General features: G+C 38.2%; 3 protein-coding genes and 1 pseudogene across 5 annotated transcripts; all 4 read left to right on the top strand.

Annotated features, from left to right (window-relative positions):
• Positions 1-569: 569 nt before the first annotated feature.
• Positions 570-5,186, top strand: LOC104791344 (uncharacterized; annotated as a pseudogene). Its single transcript, XR_015560440.1, has 13 exons — positions 570-666; positions 1,037-1,112; positions 1,193-1,292; positions 1,467-1,565; positions 1,752-1,881; positions 2,327-2,466; positions 2,544-2,603; positions 2,726-2,985; positions 3,077-3,431; positions 3,529-3,852; positions 3,982-4,545; positions 4,615-4,876; positions 4,955-5,186. The product of XR_015560440.1 is annotated as an uncharacterized LOC104791344 (transcript).
• Positions 5,187-5,605: 419 nt separating this feature from the next.
• LOC104699067 (F-box/LRR-repeat protein At3g58980) lies at positions 5,606-7,098 on the top strand. Its single transcript, XM_087456178.1, has 4 exons — positions 5,606-5,856; positions 5,911-6,208; positions 6,294-6,437; positions 6,526-7,098. Exons 1-4 carry the CDS (start codon positions 5,606-5,608, stop codon positions 6,811-6,813), a joined length of 981 nt encoding a protein of 326 aa, XP_087312304.1. The 3' UTR covers positions 6,814-7,098.
• A 1,374-nt stretch (positions 7,099-8,472) lies between these two features.
• Positions 8,473-10,629, top strand: LOC104791343 (uncharacterized). Its single transcript, XM_087453239.1, has 5 exons — positions 8,473-8,887; positions 9,246-9,415; positions 9,711-9,786; positions 9,882-9,966; positions 10,223-10,629. Exons 1-5 carry the CDS (start codon positions 8,701-8,703, stop codon positions 10,341-10,343), a joined length of 639 nt encoding a protein of 212 aa, XP_087309365.1. The 5' UTR covers positions 8,473-8,700; the 3' UTR covers positions 10,344-10,629.
• Positions 10,630-10,834: 205 nt separating this feature from the next.
• LOC104791342 (protein FMP32, mitochondrial) lies at positions 10,835-13,241 on the top strand. Of its 2 annotated transcripts, XM_010517190.3 has the most exons (8): positions 10,868-11,173; positions 11,266-11,495; positions 12,027-12,158; positions 12,270-12,329; positions 12,461-12,537; positions 12,607-12,663; positions 12,763-12,829; positions 12,921-13,241. In XM_010517190.3, exons 3-8 carry the CDS (start codon positions 12,150-12,152, stop codon positions 13,038-13,040), a joined length of 390 nt encoding a protein of 129 aa, XP_010515492.3. In that variant the 5' UTR covers positions 10,868-11,173; positions 11,266-11,495; positions 12,027-12,149; the 3' UTR covers positions 13,041-13,241. The 2 variants fall into 2 exon arrangements, with proteins under 2 accessions (XP_087309364.1, XP_010515492.3); XM_087453238.1 differs by having other exon boundaries at positions 10,835-11,495.
• The last annotated feature ends 2,690 nt before the right edge of the window (positions 13,242-15,931 follow it).

The raw sequence follows: 15,931 nt of genomic DNA, 5'->3' as shown, positions 1-15,931 counted from the left end.
GTGTATCTTTATTTTATTTCATTATTTTTGAAAGAAGGAAGAATGGATTTTCGATTTTTTGGGTTCGAATATCCGTTCGCGTTCGGATACTTGTTTGGGTTCATATAGGATATTTTGGATTTTCGATTTTTTGGCTTTAGAGATATATAGGATCCACTCGAGTATTTTTAGATTTTGGGTTTTGGTCGGATATTTTGGATTCGGATTATCTGATGTTTTCAAAACTCAAAATTTAAGTATCCAAATTTGTCTAAATTATTCAAAAATGTCCAACCTATCCAAATATTTAGAGTATTTTTTTATCCAAATCTATTAAAAAAAGTTTAAATACTTAAAAATATATAAAATATCTAAAAATGTTAATATTTGAGACATTTATACTATTAAAATTATAAATATTACTAATAAATTACTGGATTTTCGGATGAGGCTATTTTGTCGAGGCGTAGGCAAACATAACAAGATTCGGAATAAAAGAAAAAAAAAAAGAAATATAAGCGTGTGACAGTCTTGGAATTCTAATAGTCATCGAATTCTACAATCAACAACGGAAAAAAAAAGAAAGAACGATGCTCGCGACGAAGGGAGTGTCAACGATTCTCTTGAGCGATTCTGAAGCCGCTCCGAACTACCGCCAGGTTCACGATCAATTTATGCTTTTCCGATGTCCGATCCGATTCCGATTCCGATCTCTGATCCGATCCCCCTTGCTTTTGGATTCTTGATTCAGGTGAGATTTGGGGGTTGAGAGCATCCGATTCTCTAGAATCGTATATAGTGCCTGTACATGGGGTTGAGAGCATATCGGAGACTGAGATTAGAAAAGTTCTAAGGCATATCGGAGAAAGCAAAGTTCTTTGGATTTGTCTTAGGGATGAACCCGTGATATACATAAATGGGCGCTCTGCGTGATGCTCAGAAACCTTTCACCAAACTTGACTACAAGGTACCAAAAAAGAGCTTCCCCTTTGTCGTGATGGAACTGAACCTTTTGTTTGTTTTTGCTTTTAATCTTTGCTTTTATGCTTCTGATCAGGGATTCAACAGAACAGGGCAAGTCTAGAGCAAATGGAAGCACATTTGAAAGAAGATATCCTCATGGAGTCGTCTAGGTCTACTACATTTGTTTCCCCTTGCACACTTCATTCTTCTTGCTTTGGCATGTGTTTGACCATTATTTTTTGCCTTGCAGGTGTGGGAATAAGATACTCGTCACTGATGAACTGCCAGATGGTCAGATGCTGGACCAATGGGAGCCAGTCTCACCTGATTCTTTGAATACGCTACTTGAGGTACGCCATTGGTATTGGTATGAAGTATCTTATGTGTATCATACAGAGAATGCACCCCTTTATCTTTTGCTTTAAATGACTTTTCCACAGGTTCCCATCATTGTTCTCTCTCTCTCTCTCTCTCTCTTTTTTTTTTTTGTTTTGCTTATCCGCTCGCTCACTCTCTGGATCCAGGTTTACCATGAACTGCAAGCTGAAGGCTACCTTGTCCATTATGAACGCCTTCCCGTAACGGATGAAAAGTCACCAAATGAAACTGATTTTGATGCTTTGGTACATTTTCAGCCTTAGCTTAGAGCATTTTTGTGGGTAACTTTGGCCAGTCTTTGAGATTCCTCCGACTCGTATCATTATTTTTTTTATGATCTTATCTCTTTCCATTCCATTACTAGGTGCATCACTTTCTATCTTCCTGGCCATTGTATATATATATATATTAATATGCATTTGTGCTTGCAGTTTAGCAAGATATGTCAGGCGGCTGACAATAATACAGAGATCGTTTTCAATTGTCAAATGGGAAGTGGACTTACAACTACTGGAATGGTTATTGCAACGCTCGTCTATTACAAACGAATTGGAGCATCAGGTACTTCATCTACTCCGACCACTGAACTTACAAAGAAGATGAGGAGAGAGTCTCACTCAAATACTGTTTCTATGAATAATTAATTTCTCTTTTTTTGTTAAAAAAAAAAAAATTCGTTTGAAACAAATATTACCAAAGTTTTGAATTGCTTACTTTTGATGCCTTTTGGAATGTCGATTCTATCGAGTTGTTTTATATTCCACAAAGAAATGAAACAGTATAGACTAGCCAAATAATCACATCTCTCAACCCTAGTCTTCTCCCATACTCATACTCTGTTGTTCTTATATATATGCATTTATGTAAGATTCAGGAGGCTCCTTTTCTGGAACATATCCGTAAACAACAAGACACGAGTCCCAACAGATTGGTGCATTATTGTACAAGACTCTACTAACCTGTCGTTTTCTCTTTCTTTCTTTGGTATATTATTGTGGAACAAAAGATCGGAGATTCCCAAGAAACAACTCTTCTGGGAGAATCTTTAACGACGGTGAAAAATCAACTATTAATCTGCCCCCCTCTGTGTATGACCTCCGCTGTGGGGAATATGCAGTTGTTAGAAGTTTGGTGCGAGTCTTACAGGTATTTTGTCCCTTTCTTTTTGTCCTTTACCTGATCGTCTTACTTGCCCTAACTATTTACAGCTTTCATGACTCCAGGGTGGTGTAGAAGGCAAAAGGCTAGTTGACCAAGTCATCGACAAATGTGGTTCCGTGCAGGTATCTTTTGTTTATTTTAATTTTGTATGTCCAAGTATCAGAAAATCTGTAGGTTTTGTAACATCGTATAGGTTTTCACTTAAGATAGAAGATCTTAATTTTATTCATTAATCACCTTACAGAACTTACGAGAGGCAAATTGCAGTCTATCACGATCGCATTTGGCGTCGACTCATAGGGGATCACCTCGATGAAAAGAAGATATAGATGCATCACTCACATCTTTTGTTGAGTACTTGGAAAGATATTACTTCCTTATATGTTTTGCTGTATATCTGCATTCAGAGGGTGATTTCCTCCAATCTGGTTCGCTTAGCCATGTCAGTGTCAGTTTTACTGATTGGATGCGAGCTAGGCCAGAGCTTTATAGCATTCTTCTCAGGTACCCATCTGCTTGCTTGTATATATGGTTGTGCCTCAGGTCTCGCAGAAGCAGTTCAAGAAAACTCATTTATTTTTTCCTTATGTTTTAGTTGCTCGAGAGATCCTGTTGGTGCCCTTGGATATGCAGCTACTGATGGCCGCCCTCATGCCCTTGCTGCACTTAGAAATGGGACAGTTTTGTCAAGTCAAACCGTTCTCAAGATTGATTACTGTTCTGCTTCTCATTTTGGTGGTCTACGAGAGAGGATTCATGAGGATTCCCTATATATGGTGGTCCAACTATAGCTGGTATTGGGCCCGTCATTAAAAGGGTTTTGGAGTTTAAAAGGTATCCGGCCGGTTTATTGGCACAACATGAGGGAAGAACCTGTTGTGTATATCAATGGTAAACCGTTTGTTGTACGTCACATTGAAAGGCCATACAAGAACATGCTAGAATATAAGGTAATATAATCTGTGTGTGTTTTTTTCTTTCTTTCTTTTCTGTATATTTTAACTCTTATGAATTGCTTGAAAAGCTTAGAGATATACCTTTGTTCAGAGAATTGATCGGGAGACAGTAGAAGGAATGGAGGCTAGTCTGAAAGAGGATATTCTGACAGAAGCCAAGCGATATAAGGGTGCCATAATGGTCATTCACGAAGCCGAAGATGGACAAATTCTTTACTCATGTGAACGTGTGGATGCTGGTTCTATTCGAACACCCCTCGAGGTCTACAAACGTTTGGAGGCTGATGGTTTCCCGATTAAGTATGCGCGTGTACCTATAACTGATGGTAAAGCGCTCAAAAGCTCAGACTTTGACACCTTAACATCGAATATTGCTTCTGCTGCTAGCGACACTGCTTTTGTCTTCAATTGCCAGGTTGAGTTTCCAAATCTGCCTTTGTATTTTTTTTTTCTTTTATACTAAGTATTATTATTCCTCTTGAGCTTTTCTGTTCGACTTGACAAATTTTTTTTTCCTTTTTTCACTTCAACATGTCATTCACAGATGGGGAATGGTAGAACAACCACTGGAACTGTCATTGCCTGTCTAGTGAAGCTCCGCATCAATTCTGGAAGACCTATTAAGGTTCTGCATGGTACTACTTATATTGCCTATCCAATTGTGGATGATGAAAGAAGAACTTATAGTTCAGAACAAAGAGCTGAGGAGGTACGCGAGTTAGACGACCGTGTATTTGGAATAGACGACTTCCTTCTGCTGTGGAAAATCACCAGACTATTCGATAATGGAGTTGAATCTCGTGAGGCGTTAGATGCTGTGATTGATAGATGTTCCGATATACAAAATATCCGTGAAGCTGTTCTGCAGTACAGGAAGGTTTTCAACCGACAAAATTATGAGCCAAGAGTAAGAAGTGCTGCATTTAACCGAGGCACTGAGTACTTGGAGAGATACTTCCGGTTGATTGCCTTTGCAGCATACCTTGGGAAAGAAACTCTTGACGGAAGCTTTAAAAAATGGTTGCATCATCAGAAACCTGAGGTGCTGCAAGCCATGAAGAAGTGGAGGAGCGCACTGTTTTTTTACCGTACATGTGAGTTATTTCAGGCTTGAATACAGTAAATGTTTTCTTTATTTATATTCACATTACATCTTTGAATATTTTCCGTGCAGGAGGAATTGCAGGCACAACACGGGGATGCATTGATGGAGTCAGTTTTCAACAAACGGTGTGGTCCTGTCTTGGGAAAAGGTTCTACACTTAAAATGTGCTCCCCTGGCCAAAGGAATCCAAGTCGTTTGCAGATTAATGAAGACAGTGTGGATTCAGCAGAAATAAAAAAGAGAAGAAGCAACTGTTTACATCAATGGAACTCCATTTGGATTGAGTAAACCTGTTGATGATACCTTCAAGCATGTTGGAATAACTGGTCCAATGGTATGACACAAATCACACGTAGTAATAATAATAATCTGCAAATGCGGTCTCATTGATTGGTTTTTATCATCATTGCAGGTAGAAATCATAGAAAGAAGGCTAAAAGAAGATATACTGTCTGAGATTAGAGAGACTGGATATTGGATATTGGGAGAATATTCTACCAGAAAATGTGAAAACACCTGCAGAAGTAGATGCTGCTCTCAAAAATGAAAATTACAATATATCTTGCCAGAGTCTACCGTGGACCAGAGAAAGAGATGAATTAGCTTCTGCTGTTGACACAATCCAGTATTGTCAAGACGAGTAAGTATCAGTCATCTGTTTTCTTGTTGACTCTCATTCATATATTCTCAATTCTGTTCCATTTAAACTAATGGGCATATATTTTCAACACAGTTTGCTGGAGCTTGGGGGAAAGATAGATAGAATCAGCAGTCTACCGGATGATTTTGTTCGGAATAAATTGTAAAGTTTCTGTCTGCAAAAGAGGCGGCTAGACTTTCGGTCGTGTCAAAAGGTTTCCAAAACCTGTTCTCAATATTAGAGAATGCTGAATTCGACATAAAGAAAGAAAGTTCCAGAGAGTTCATTGATAGAATCTTATCGCTCCCAGTAATCGGCACACGGATTAGACGTTTCTGTTTAATTCTGGAAGAACACAGTGATTCAGAGGGCCACTTTCTTCTTCTCAACAAGTGTTTAAAACACGTCTTAGAGCTCGGTGTAATGGATTTACAGTTGTCGATTTATGGTGAAAACGTGTACGCATTGCCTTTGGAAGTCTTCACTTGCAAAACGGTCATTAAGATGAAACTGGGGACAGATTTTGGCATCGATTTTCTTCCTAAGAATGCTTGGCTACCAGCCCTTGAGACTCTCTGTCTTGACTCTATTCGCTTCTATGATCTTCATGATTGTGCCTTCCAGGCGCTTCTTTTTGCTTCCCCTGAGCTTAAGGAACTAATCATAGATGGTATGTACTGGGAAACTTGGGAATGGTCAGGCACTTTGTCCAGCCAGAGTCTTTAGAGGCTTTCTATCACTCGTGTCTTCTCCCCTGAGTTTGCTGGGCCTCATGATCAGAGAATTTCTTTCAACACTCCAAGTCTCGCCTACTTGGACTACAGTGATTTTGTTCCGCATGAGTACCCTACTGTTAATTTCCACTCACTTGTTGAAGTTAAACTCAATCTTCGACTGGTGCCAAATCCCCAATGGGATGGACTATATCCAGATGATGAGGATGTCTATTCCAGCAATCCTGCAAATCTTATCAAAGGGATAAGACATGTGAAGATACTCGAGTTATCCTCTTCTTTCAGTTTTGAGGTTAATTGTTTTTTCTTACTCTCTCTTGTTAGTTAACATATTTTTTTTTTTCCTGAACTTACGTAATTGTTTTGTATTGTTTCAGGCACTAAACTTCTTCCACAGATCATTCCCACTATATGAATGCTTAAACCTGCTGATCCTTAACCATGTGGACGTTGAATTTTGCTGGCAATTTCTTCCTTTCTTGCTGAAGAAGGCTCCAAATTTGAAAACTCTCATCATCAAGGTATGACTCTATTGATCCAAAACGCATTCTCCAGTCTCTATAACCTTCCCCGAGAACCATATAAACAGAAAATGAATGATTTCTACAGGGAGGGTTGCATTGTGGGGAAGAGCCTGACTATGGCTATGTCTGTCGATGTTTGTCAAACTATTCTTGTCTACCTTCATCAAATATAGAAGTTTTGAAGATAAACTTAGCGGAGGGAGGCACAGTGGCTGAACTGGAGCAGCTTAAGAATTTTTTGGGTAAGTTGACATCTCTGCAACTGCTGCAGGTTGGCTCGTGGAAGAAGCTTAGAAAAGAGTTCATGAGTGATCTCCTAAAGCTTCCGAGAGCTTCGTCCAAGTGCAAAATCCAGCAGACCAGACTCCAGTAGAATGACGGTTTTCTGTTCCACTCCATAGAATGACCCTTTTTGTTGTTGTTGTTGGAAACATACTGTGCTTTCCGTCTTGTCTCCAGACTCTAGTCTATGTAGGAAGAACACGAGGAAGATTCTGCTATACGTATGGAAAAGTTGGAATATTCCATTTTCTTCTTTGTTTGCTCTTTACCTCTCAGCAAGACTTTCAATAAAATGCAGGCTAGTTGGGTGACCTATAAACTCTGTGTAAATTTACTAGTAAAACCAATGCAATCTGATCCTTCATATGTTTTTAAATTGAGTGCTTTGTCGAACAGATGAGCAAGGAAGTACAAAGTAGTAAGAAAGCAAAACAACTTTAAGCTTCAAGAATCTTGAGATAAACATTGTGGTATGGTTGTCTTTGTCGGGAATCCCTCTGGAGTGTTCAATTTTAACATTGTCTTCAGCAGCAGAAGCTTCAAACTTTGCAAAACTAAGCCACACCTTGTAATGCTTTATACGGTCCAAGAGCCGCTTGTGTCCTGTCTAGTTCCCCTTGTAATACCTCAAAATAAATGTATGCCTTCCATAGCAGCTGAGGCATGTCAAGAGCGGGCTGAGTGAGATATAGCAAGTTCGAACATATGCATACGGACCTGCATTTTCCTCAAATCTGCTATACATCTATGCAATACCATTTTACCAACCACAGAATCTCTCTAGCTATATATCACTTCTTCAGTAACAACACAAGTTGAGCTTAACAAAATCAGTTTCCAGTGATTATGCTACACGAGATCAACACTAAACTCACAAAATGATAAAATGTTCGAACAGCATAAACAAAAACCCCTATGAAGATTACACTAGCTCCGTTCTGAATCACACGACACTCATACCGATTTCAAAAACAAAGTTCAAATTAATGCACCCCGGACTAAAAATGAAGCCTAAATGAACACATATATAAGCCATCAATATTCGATTTTTATGGTACAAAGCTAGCCACTTAAACACAACTGCAAGGACCATGTCTATTAGACATGAATGGAGACGAATAGCAAGAGCATTTTCAAGATGAACTAAGAGGAAACAGTTCGGAAACTGACAATGTGATGTCTTCTCTGCAGTTGAGTTGCGACGAACTCTCTTGCCATCTTAAATCATGCTTTCTCACGCTCTCGCTCTATCCAGAAGACTGTGTTATACGCCAAAACAGCAGCTTGTAAACGGATGGATTGGAGAAGGGTTTGTCATGTTGAGAAAGGGAAGATCTGCAACTGAATCTGGAGAAGACTGCTTTCTTTCTACGGGGGCTCATAAACAAACAGGTGTCTAACAGAAGTTGTTGACAAAACCTATATATAGCGGAACCATCATCACTTGCAAGATTCATGACATGATGGTTCGTGATTTGGTGATCGATATAGCCAAGAATGATTCCTTCTGTAACCCGGAAGGCCTCAACTGTCGTCACCTTGGGATTAGTGGAAACTTTGATGAGAAGCAGATCAAAGTTAATCATAAGCTGAGAGGCGTAGTGTCAACAACTAAGACAGGTGAAGTGAACAAGCTCGACTCAGACTTAGCTAAGAAATACACAGATTGCATATAACTTCGGATATCTCGAAATCAATGTCTTAATGGATCTCGGCCCATTATTTTTATTTTAACATGTCAAAATAGTTTAATGAATAATTAATTTTAGAAAATAAAAGAAAAAAACAAAAAAATGGGAACGAGAAGATGGAGGGCACCGCCGTAATACAATACCCCGCGAGCAGATCGGACGACAATTTGAGAGGATGAGCGATAGATAGAGAGACACAGAGCAAGAGGTAGAGCAAGAGGTAGAGCAAGAGGTAGAGAGAGAGAGAGATTTTGCGAAAAAGAAACGAAGGTGAAGTTTTTGAGACGATGAACGAAGGCTCGAGCGAAGAAGTGACGAGGACGGTTATGGAAGAGAAACCGGAACAGCAGCAGGAGCAGAGAGGATCTCTGGAGAAAGGAAGATCGTGCAAAGGCTATCTCTATTACTCCTCCACTCTCAAATCCAAATCTAAGAACCCTCGCTGCGTCGGTATCCCTCGCACTCTCCGTCAAGGTATTGAATTGATCGCTGTGTTTCTCTAATTTTTTCCCTAATTTGGTATTTTTTTTTTTTTTTTTTTGTAAAATTGAGAATCATCTATGGCTGCTTCTGCTATATTAGTGTTCATGTAATTGAATCCTTTACTTATATCGCGAAATTAGTTTACGGCTATGAATTGGTTAAGAGATAGATTCTCTGATTCAGAACAAAGCCGTGTATGCTTTATTATTAGCTTTAGCTTGTTCATTTTTTAATCACGGTTTCGGAATTGACATGGTGTTTTGTTACCACTCTTTTGCAATTTTATTTTTTTAGCTCCAATGGTTTTTATGCATTTAGTAATAATGACTATATTTCATAAACTTTGTAGTTCCTGATTACGTTGTTGGACAATCTGAAGCTGAAGCTTCTAAAGAAGGGAGGACTCTAGCAGATTTTTACTATGGCTGTTTGGGGTATTCGGTCTACATGACTGAGAAAGACTCATCTGCCATTAAGCAACATACAAAGACTCAGCTTCCTGTTTGTGTCGGCCTTGAGGTTTGTCATTCATATCCCTTTTCTCTAGTATTCATTACATTGCTTTTGAAAGTTAGATAATTATGCCCATGGTTAGGCTGTGTTGTCAATCTATTTAGTTTCTTTTCTCTGCTTGTTTTTTTTTTTTTTGTTGGTCCATGTGTATGTAAGCATTATTTTGAAAGACAGTATCATCTTCTGCAAAAACTGAATACATATTTTGAACTTGATAAACTCCACTCGCAAGGAATATGGTCTACTTGGTACTGTTTGCAATCTCTGTTTTCTCCATCGATTTTTCTTATGTTCATTGCAGATACTAGCAGATAGAAGAGCAGCTGCTGGCAATACTTCATCTGTTCCAGTTCCAGCCCGTGTTCAAAATAGAAACGGTACACCGAATCTGCTCTTATTCACCAGTTTACGACATGAAACTGAGTCCTGCCTCTTCTTATATGCTCATCAATTTTTTGTTTCTGTTCTGTAGAATCTCGGGATCTGCCTCAAAAGCCTCAACACCAGAACAATAAACCAGCGCCGGCCACAAACACAGAAAACGGTTTCTTAACCAGGTAAGCAAAGAAGAGCTTTTTTGCTTTAGCTGGAGATGGTCTACCTTTAAGATTTGACTTATTGTTGGTTAATGGGTAATGGCATTGGTATTTGACTTGACTGCCTAATTGATTGTGCGTGAATACTACACCTCAAAGTTAGATAACTCGTTAGGTCTACAGTAATTAGTCTTATCTACCATAGATCGTTGTATGTGAGTCATAAAATGGGCATTGCTTATGACACACAATATTCGTTTCCGTGGGAATGTATCAGGTTCACGAGAAACGCAAGCCTGGTAGCATCAGGGGTGATGAAGAACATGAAGAGAGTTGGTAACTATGTGAAAGAGACCGTGGACGATTCCTTGGACCCATATCGAAAGCGACCAAAATGAAGAAACCTTTTTACATTAGATGTGGAGAGAGACAAATCCAAAAAACGAAAAGAAAAAAAAAAAAGCACAGGTGACAGACGACAGGATATGAATCTTATTTTGACACTTTTTGGATTCTCTCAAATTATCAAAAATAAAAGCAACAACAAAAAAAAAAATGGCTGTATTGATATCTTTAAGCAGGCCATTCCCCAAAGTGATTAGTTCTGGCTACGAGAACATTAACGTGTACACCTTCTTCAGTTTTGGTTTACTGATAATATTCATATGCAACCTTTCTCCCGGATAGAAGAAACTCAAAACGATTCGATTGCTAAGACTAAACATAAGATTTGAACTCTTGCAACAATACTTTATCTCTTTTCTCAAATGTGAACATAACAACCAAGTTAAGGTAATGCCGAATTTAGTAGGTTATCAGTTTCTTATGAGACAATTTATTTGGTCAAGTGTGGGAAGTTTTACTTAAGAGATAAATTAGCACGTGGAGTAAGTAAAGTAAAAGAGAGGTTGAGTTGGGAAAAGTGCCCATTTAGGAAAAGACAAAGGCTCTCACGCTTTCTCTAACTATCATCGTCGTCCGTCTGTTTCTGTTGATGGTGCTGCGATTTCCATGGATGACACCACGAACAGAACAGAATATTCATTAAGACCAAATACCAACCAAACCCATCTTCCAAGTTTTCTTCTTTCCCCCTCTCCCTCTCTCTCTCTCTCTCTCTTCTTTTCCTTTTGACCATTGCATGCTTACCCCGATTGGGAAACTCTTATTGATCTTTCTTCCAACAGCGATTTCCCGATCCAAATTTGGGGTCGATTAACATCGAAAGGTTTTAATTTTGCGAATCAATTTTGGGAAATTTTTAATTTTTAATTTTTGTTTTGTTTGTGATGGCTGCTTACGCGAATTATCTCCGGCTAGCACGACTCGGAGGAACTAGTTCAGGTGTAGTAAACCTGTCGACCCTCAGATCAATCGGTGGTTCTCCAAACCCGACATTTGACAAGACTCTGTTCGATCACCACGAGTTTCGTTCCTCTTCTTCGCCGTTAGTATCATATTCACCATACAGACAATTCCACGCCAGATTCATCTCTCAACTTATCAAAACCAATGGGAAGCGTTTGTTTCTTGTCGATACACTCGCTTTGGTAATAACCCTTTCTTGCTCTGTTCGTTTTACTTTCCTATGGTGATCTGCTGAATCTTTCTTAGATCATTATTGTTTGCCATGTCTTATTGCTTTGGATTGTCTTATCTATTTTAGTCAATTCCTAGGCAAGATTGTGGAACAAAGGATCTCTCTGTGAAACGATTCATTTTTATAATTGGTTCATTTTGAAATGAGACGATAGTATGGTTATATTCTAGACCGGACTCATATAGTTCATATCTCAACTTATCAAAACCAATGGGAAACCTTGGTAATATAGCCCTTTCTTGGTCTCTCTTTAACACAAAATTGCTTTGAATTGTCTGATCTCTTAGTCAATTTCTAGGCAAGATTGTGTATTTACAGGAACTTTCTGTGAAACAATTTGTGTATCTTCCTTCATTTTTGAAATGAGACAATAGAATGGTTGGATTTAAGACCAGACTCACAGAGTTCCCTAGGATGAAAATGTCTGGTCGTTATTTTTAGATATAGTTTCAAAGGGGAATTTGGTATGCGATTTTATCAGGTTAGGAGCTTAGAAGCACAAGGCCTGCCTTCAAAGCAAGCCGAGGCAATAACCGCTGCTATAACTGAAGTTCTTAACGATAGCTTAGGTGTTGTTTCACAGTTGGTTGTCTCCAAGGGAGAGATGCAGAAAGTAAGTTTTTTTCTGTTATGACAAGGCTCTGTTCACTCATCAATTCCAAAGAGTATGACCTGGTTATAGCAGCTTTATTCGGTCTAATTGTTATCTTCTTGCGTCTGGTAGGCTGAAATGACGCAGGAATCAAACTTATCCAAGTTCAAAAGTGAGATTAACAGTTCACTGGTAAGTTGTGTTTTCACTTTTCAGTGAACAATTTTATTGTGCTCTCAATCTGTGAATTAAGCTTCAAATGGTACCGCTGCTCTTCTACCTCTTATAGTGACACCTTGTTTCTGAATGATTGTTATGTATAGGACCACCATTTCTCTTTGCTGCAACATGAGAATGAGAAACTCCGCAATGACATAGAGCGAATCCGCTCTGATATAAGGTCAGCTCTCTTAGGTTTGACTTGCTATAGACGTCGATCAGTGCACTGACTATTGCAGTAACATTGCAGACACGAGATTGACAAAGTCACAGCAGGACAACGGTTGGACCTAAATCTTGAAAAAGGGTCAGAGAAACAACTACCTTCTTTCTTTGTTCCTTTAAAGGTTGTTCTTAGGTTATTATATTTTCTAATATTGTGACATGTCTCTATATGATGGCGCAGGAGGATAAGAGATGAGTTACAAAATCAAAACGCCGAAACCTGTAACCTTACAAACAAGCTTGACCGTGTCAGTATTCTCATCTCTAGTTTCTGTGCCTTTGTTTGTTTATGGCAGCAAAAGTGTTTATGTTTTTGTTTATGTTGTTTCAATCTCTCAGGAGATTCACACTTTGAGAGCTCAGCTGGAAGCAGCCAAGTACGAGGTGATCAAGTACTGTATTGGTACACTTGTTTCCATCTCAGCCGTAGGTCTTGCTGTCCTCCGGATCGTCATGTAACTTCATTCGACGGTGTGCCGGTTTTAAGACCAACTCATCATCTTTGCTGTTTTTTTTTCTAATCACGAGATGAAATGTTGGTCTGTGCTCCATATCTTGTTCATTATTTGTATGTTTGATGTAATTTTATTTCTTCCTTTTTTTTTATGTGAAAGAAATAAAGACTAACCCAGTCTAGTAAATTTGAACCCTTCACGTAAATGATGTACTTTCACGGGAAAAAGGTCACAAAAGACTTCAATGGGACAGAGGCAACAAACTTAATGTATAGGGGGCCAGCTCAAGTCCCGTGAGATGTATAAGTTGTTAGTTCTCCCTCATGACATAACAAAAGTCGATAACTCTCGAAGAAAAGAAAATCATACTCGACGTTGACGAGAGCTTTTAGAGCCAAGGGCTGCGATGCGATGATGAAAGTAGCCTAGAGGAAAGGCGTGTACTGCTTATTTACTACTACTGCCTTTTATAAAGTCAATAGATTAGGCGAGTTTTGGGTGTTGTGTTGACTACTTAGCAATAGACGAGAGAGTCGTGGAAACGTAAAGCGAACCAAAGAAATAATGTCAAAGATGAGAAAGTGGCACAGGCACATGTGACATGTGTTGTTTGGATCAAGGGTCTCCCAACAATTGGGCACACAACTCGAGTCGAACCAATCTATCTATTACTCTCTTTTTATAGTCGAACTTTTAAAAATCTACCAATTTTATGTGGAATTATAGCTAGTAGTGTTAAAGCTTGTTTTGTTGAAACTTTATGATAAGAGAACTAATTACAGGCAATGGACCACACTAATATAAAAGCTAAAATAGTTGAATCGGGTGGGAAATGCTCATCACGTGACTCCCCCACGTCTCTCTTTGGTTTTGTCCTCTTTTTATAAGTTTCAATTATCAACAATTATGTTCAAAGTATAGCAATTTGGTAAGACATCATTCCACATTTCGTATCTTTGTATGAAGATGTTCCAATATCTTCAAAATGTGTTAATATTCACGCATTTAGCTTCCGTGCTTGTAAATTATGCCTAGTTTTGAATACTTGTATTTTTTCCTTGGAAGTTTTAATATTTTGGTATTAACAAAAAAAAAATCAACTAAATACATTATGCTAGCTTGAATCCAGGTAGTGGCAATATATCTAGTGCAATAACGACCCTAAAACAGAAAAACAGTTAATGTACACTAGCACAAATCAGTAAGTTACATTTCTACTTAATACTAACTTCGCAATTAATTAGTGTTTTGAATTGTACAGTTTCTAAGTTTACATGTTATGCGGCATTCATGAAATGAGAAAAGTAAAAGCTTTTTAATTTTTCCAACAGCTTAGTCAACCAAAACCAGTCCCAAGGTTTATTATAGAAATATGGTAAATATAAAAACTTACTCCAGTAGTATATTTCAACATTTTGATTTATATTGCAAGAAATGGATATATTGCACGTCACTAAAAGTCGCATTCAATCTCTAAATACACGCAGAGTAATAAAATTAGTCGATAAGAGAGAGTGTGCCCAGTACGTTTTTGTAGTAGTTTCATTTTTTTTTTCAGTTTATATTACGTCAGTTTTATACAAGGGAAAATGTGAACGATCGTGATGGTTATCACTTATTAAGAAGTAACAACAATTTTTTTAGGTAGAAACAAGTAACAACAATAAAACCTAGCTAGCTCTAAAATAAAGCTTCCATGTAAATTTGGATTTCCTCATTTCCATTCTAATAACTACGGATTTAAGTCGATCAATCTTGTGTTTACATATTTGATAAATGAAAACTATTAGTCTTTATACCAAAATAGATTTTATTAGATAACAAATATCAGATTTTCAATAATTATCGAGGATACATTATTACAAATTAAAAACCAACGAGATCATGGCGTTGTAATATTAACAAACTTAAATAATGAATTAGATCAATGGGTGTCGTCGAATGTCCCCATGTCTTAGTGTCACTTATTTATAATTTCGAACGGTTTCATATTCACTCCATGGTCCATGGTACCATATCCATTCAAAAATTCAAACTGTTAGTTGAAAAAAAGAGAGTTACATATGTTTTATATATGACATTGTAAAACAAAATGATATATATGTATGACTTTTAAATTAAAGCTGGACCAGTTACTAAAATCTGAACAACTACGTACACGAACAGAAATCAAGTTTAAATTCGGTGATAGAATATAGGGATATTCTGTTATTTATATTGTTAATATTGTTTCATGTATCCCAAGTATATAGAACATCGTTGTAACCTTTATGGCTATTTAAAGTCTGTGAATACAATCATTTTCCGGAAGGGGATTTCACAATCTTTCATGGTATCAGAGCCTGTTTGCTCTTGATATCCTTTTTGCTTCCGTTTCTTTTCTCTTTCCATCTCTCTCGTTCTCGTTTCTTCTTTCATTTTTTTTCTTCTTCTTATCAACTATGGCTGCTCCTCAAAGTCCCTATGAGCATGCCTTTGGTGTTACAAACATCAAGTCTCACATCCGGCTCATACTATACCTCGACGACCACAACTACGACGCCTGGAGAGAGCTTTTCCTCACTCATTGCCTAACGTTTGATGTCCTTGGGCACATCGACGGGACCCTACGTCCAACTAATGCAAACGATGCTGCTTGGTACAAGCATGATGGCTTGGTCAAACTCTGGATCTACGGTACTCTAGCACCAGATTTATTTCGTTCTTCTTTCAAAACTGGTAGGACATCTCGTGATGTTTGGATACGTGTTGAAAATCAATTTCGCAACAACAAGGAGGTCAGGGCAATTCAGCTGGACAACGAGCTTCGCACCATGGTCATTGGCGATCGTTCAATTCAGGAGTATTGTCAGAAAATCAAATCCCTTGTCGATCTACTCACCAATGTCGAGGCTC

The sequence above is a fragment of the Camelina sativa genome, chromosome 6, assembly GCF_030686135.1.
Source record: "Camelina sativa cultivar CO46 ecotype springtype chromosome 6, ASM3068613v1".
Lineage (NCBI taxonomy): Eukaryota > Viridiplantae > Streptophyta > Magnoliopsida > Brassicales > Brassicaceae > Camelina > Camelina sativa.
Note: the sequence above shows the minus strand (reverse complement) of the source record. Positions and strands in the feature narration are given on the sequence as shown.

Coding starts and splice junctions, on each gene's coding strand:
- LOC104791342 (XM_087453238.1), top strand. CDS start 11,235: ATGGCTGCTTACGCGAATTATCTCCGGCTAGCACGACTCGGAGGAACT. Junction 12,330..12,460: donor GTGAGATTAACAGTTCACTG/GTAAGTTGTGTT, acceptor TGTTATGTATAG/GACCACCATTTCTCTTTGCT. Junction 12,664..12,762: donor GACCTAAATCTTGAAAAAGG/GTCAGAGAAACA, acceptor ATGATGGCGCAG/GAGGATAAGAGATGAGTTAC.
- LOC104791343 (XM_087453239.1), top strand. CDS start 8,701: ATGAACGAAGGCTCGAGCGAAGAAGTGACGAGGACGGTTATGGAAGAG. Junction 8,888..9,245: donor CCCTCGCACTCTCCGTCAAG/GTATTGAATTGA, acceptor TAAACTTTGTAG/TTCCTGATTACGTTGTTGGA. Junction 9,967..10,222: donor GAAAACGGTTTCTTAACCAG/GTAAGCAAAGAA, acceptor GGAATGTATCAG/GTTCACGAGAAACGCAAGCC.
- LOC104699067 (XM_087456178.1), top strand. CDS start 5,606: ATGGATTTACAGTTGTCGATTTATGGTGAAAACGTGTACGCATTGCCT. Junction 6,209..6,293: donor CCTCTTCTTTCAGTTTTGAG/GTTAATTGTTTT, acceptor GTATTGTTTCAG/GCACTAAACTTCTTCCACAG. Junction 6,438..6,525: donor TGAAAACTCTCATCATCAAG/GTATGACTCTAT, acceptor TGATTTCTACAG/GGAGGGTTGCATTGTGGGGA.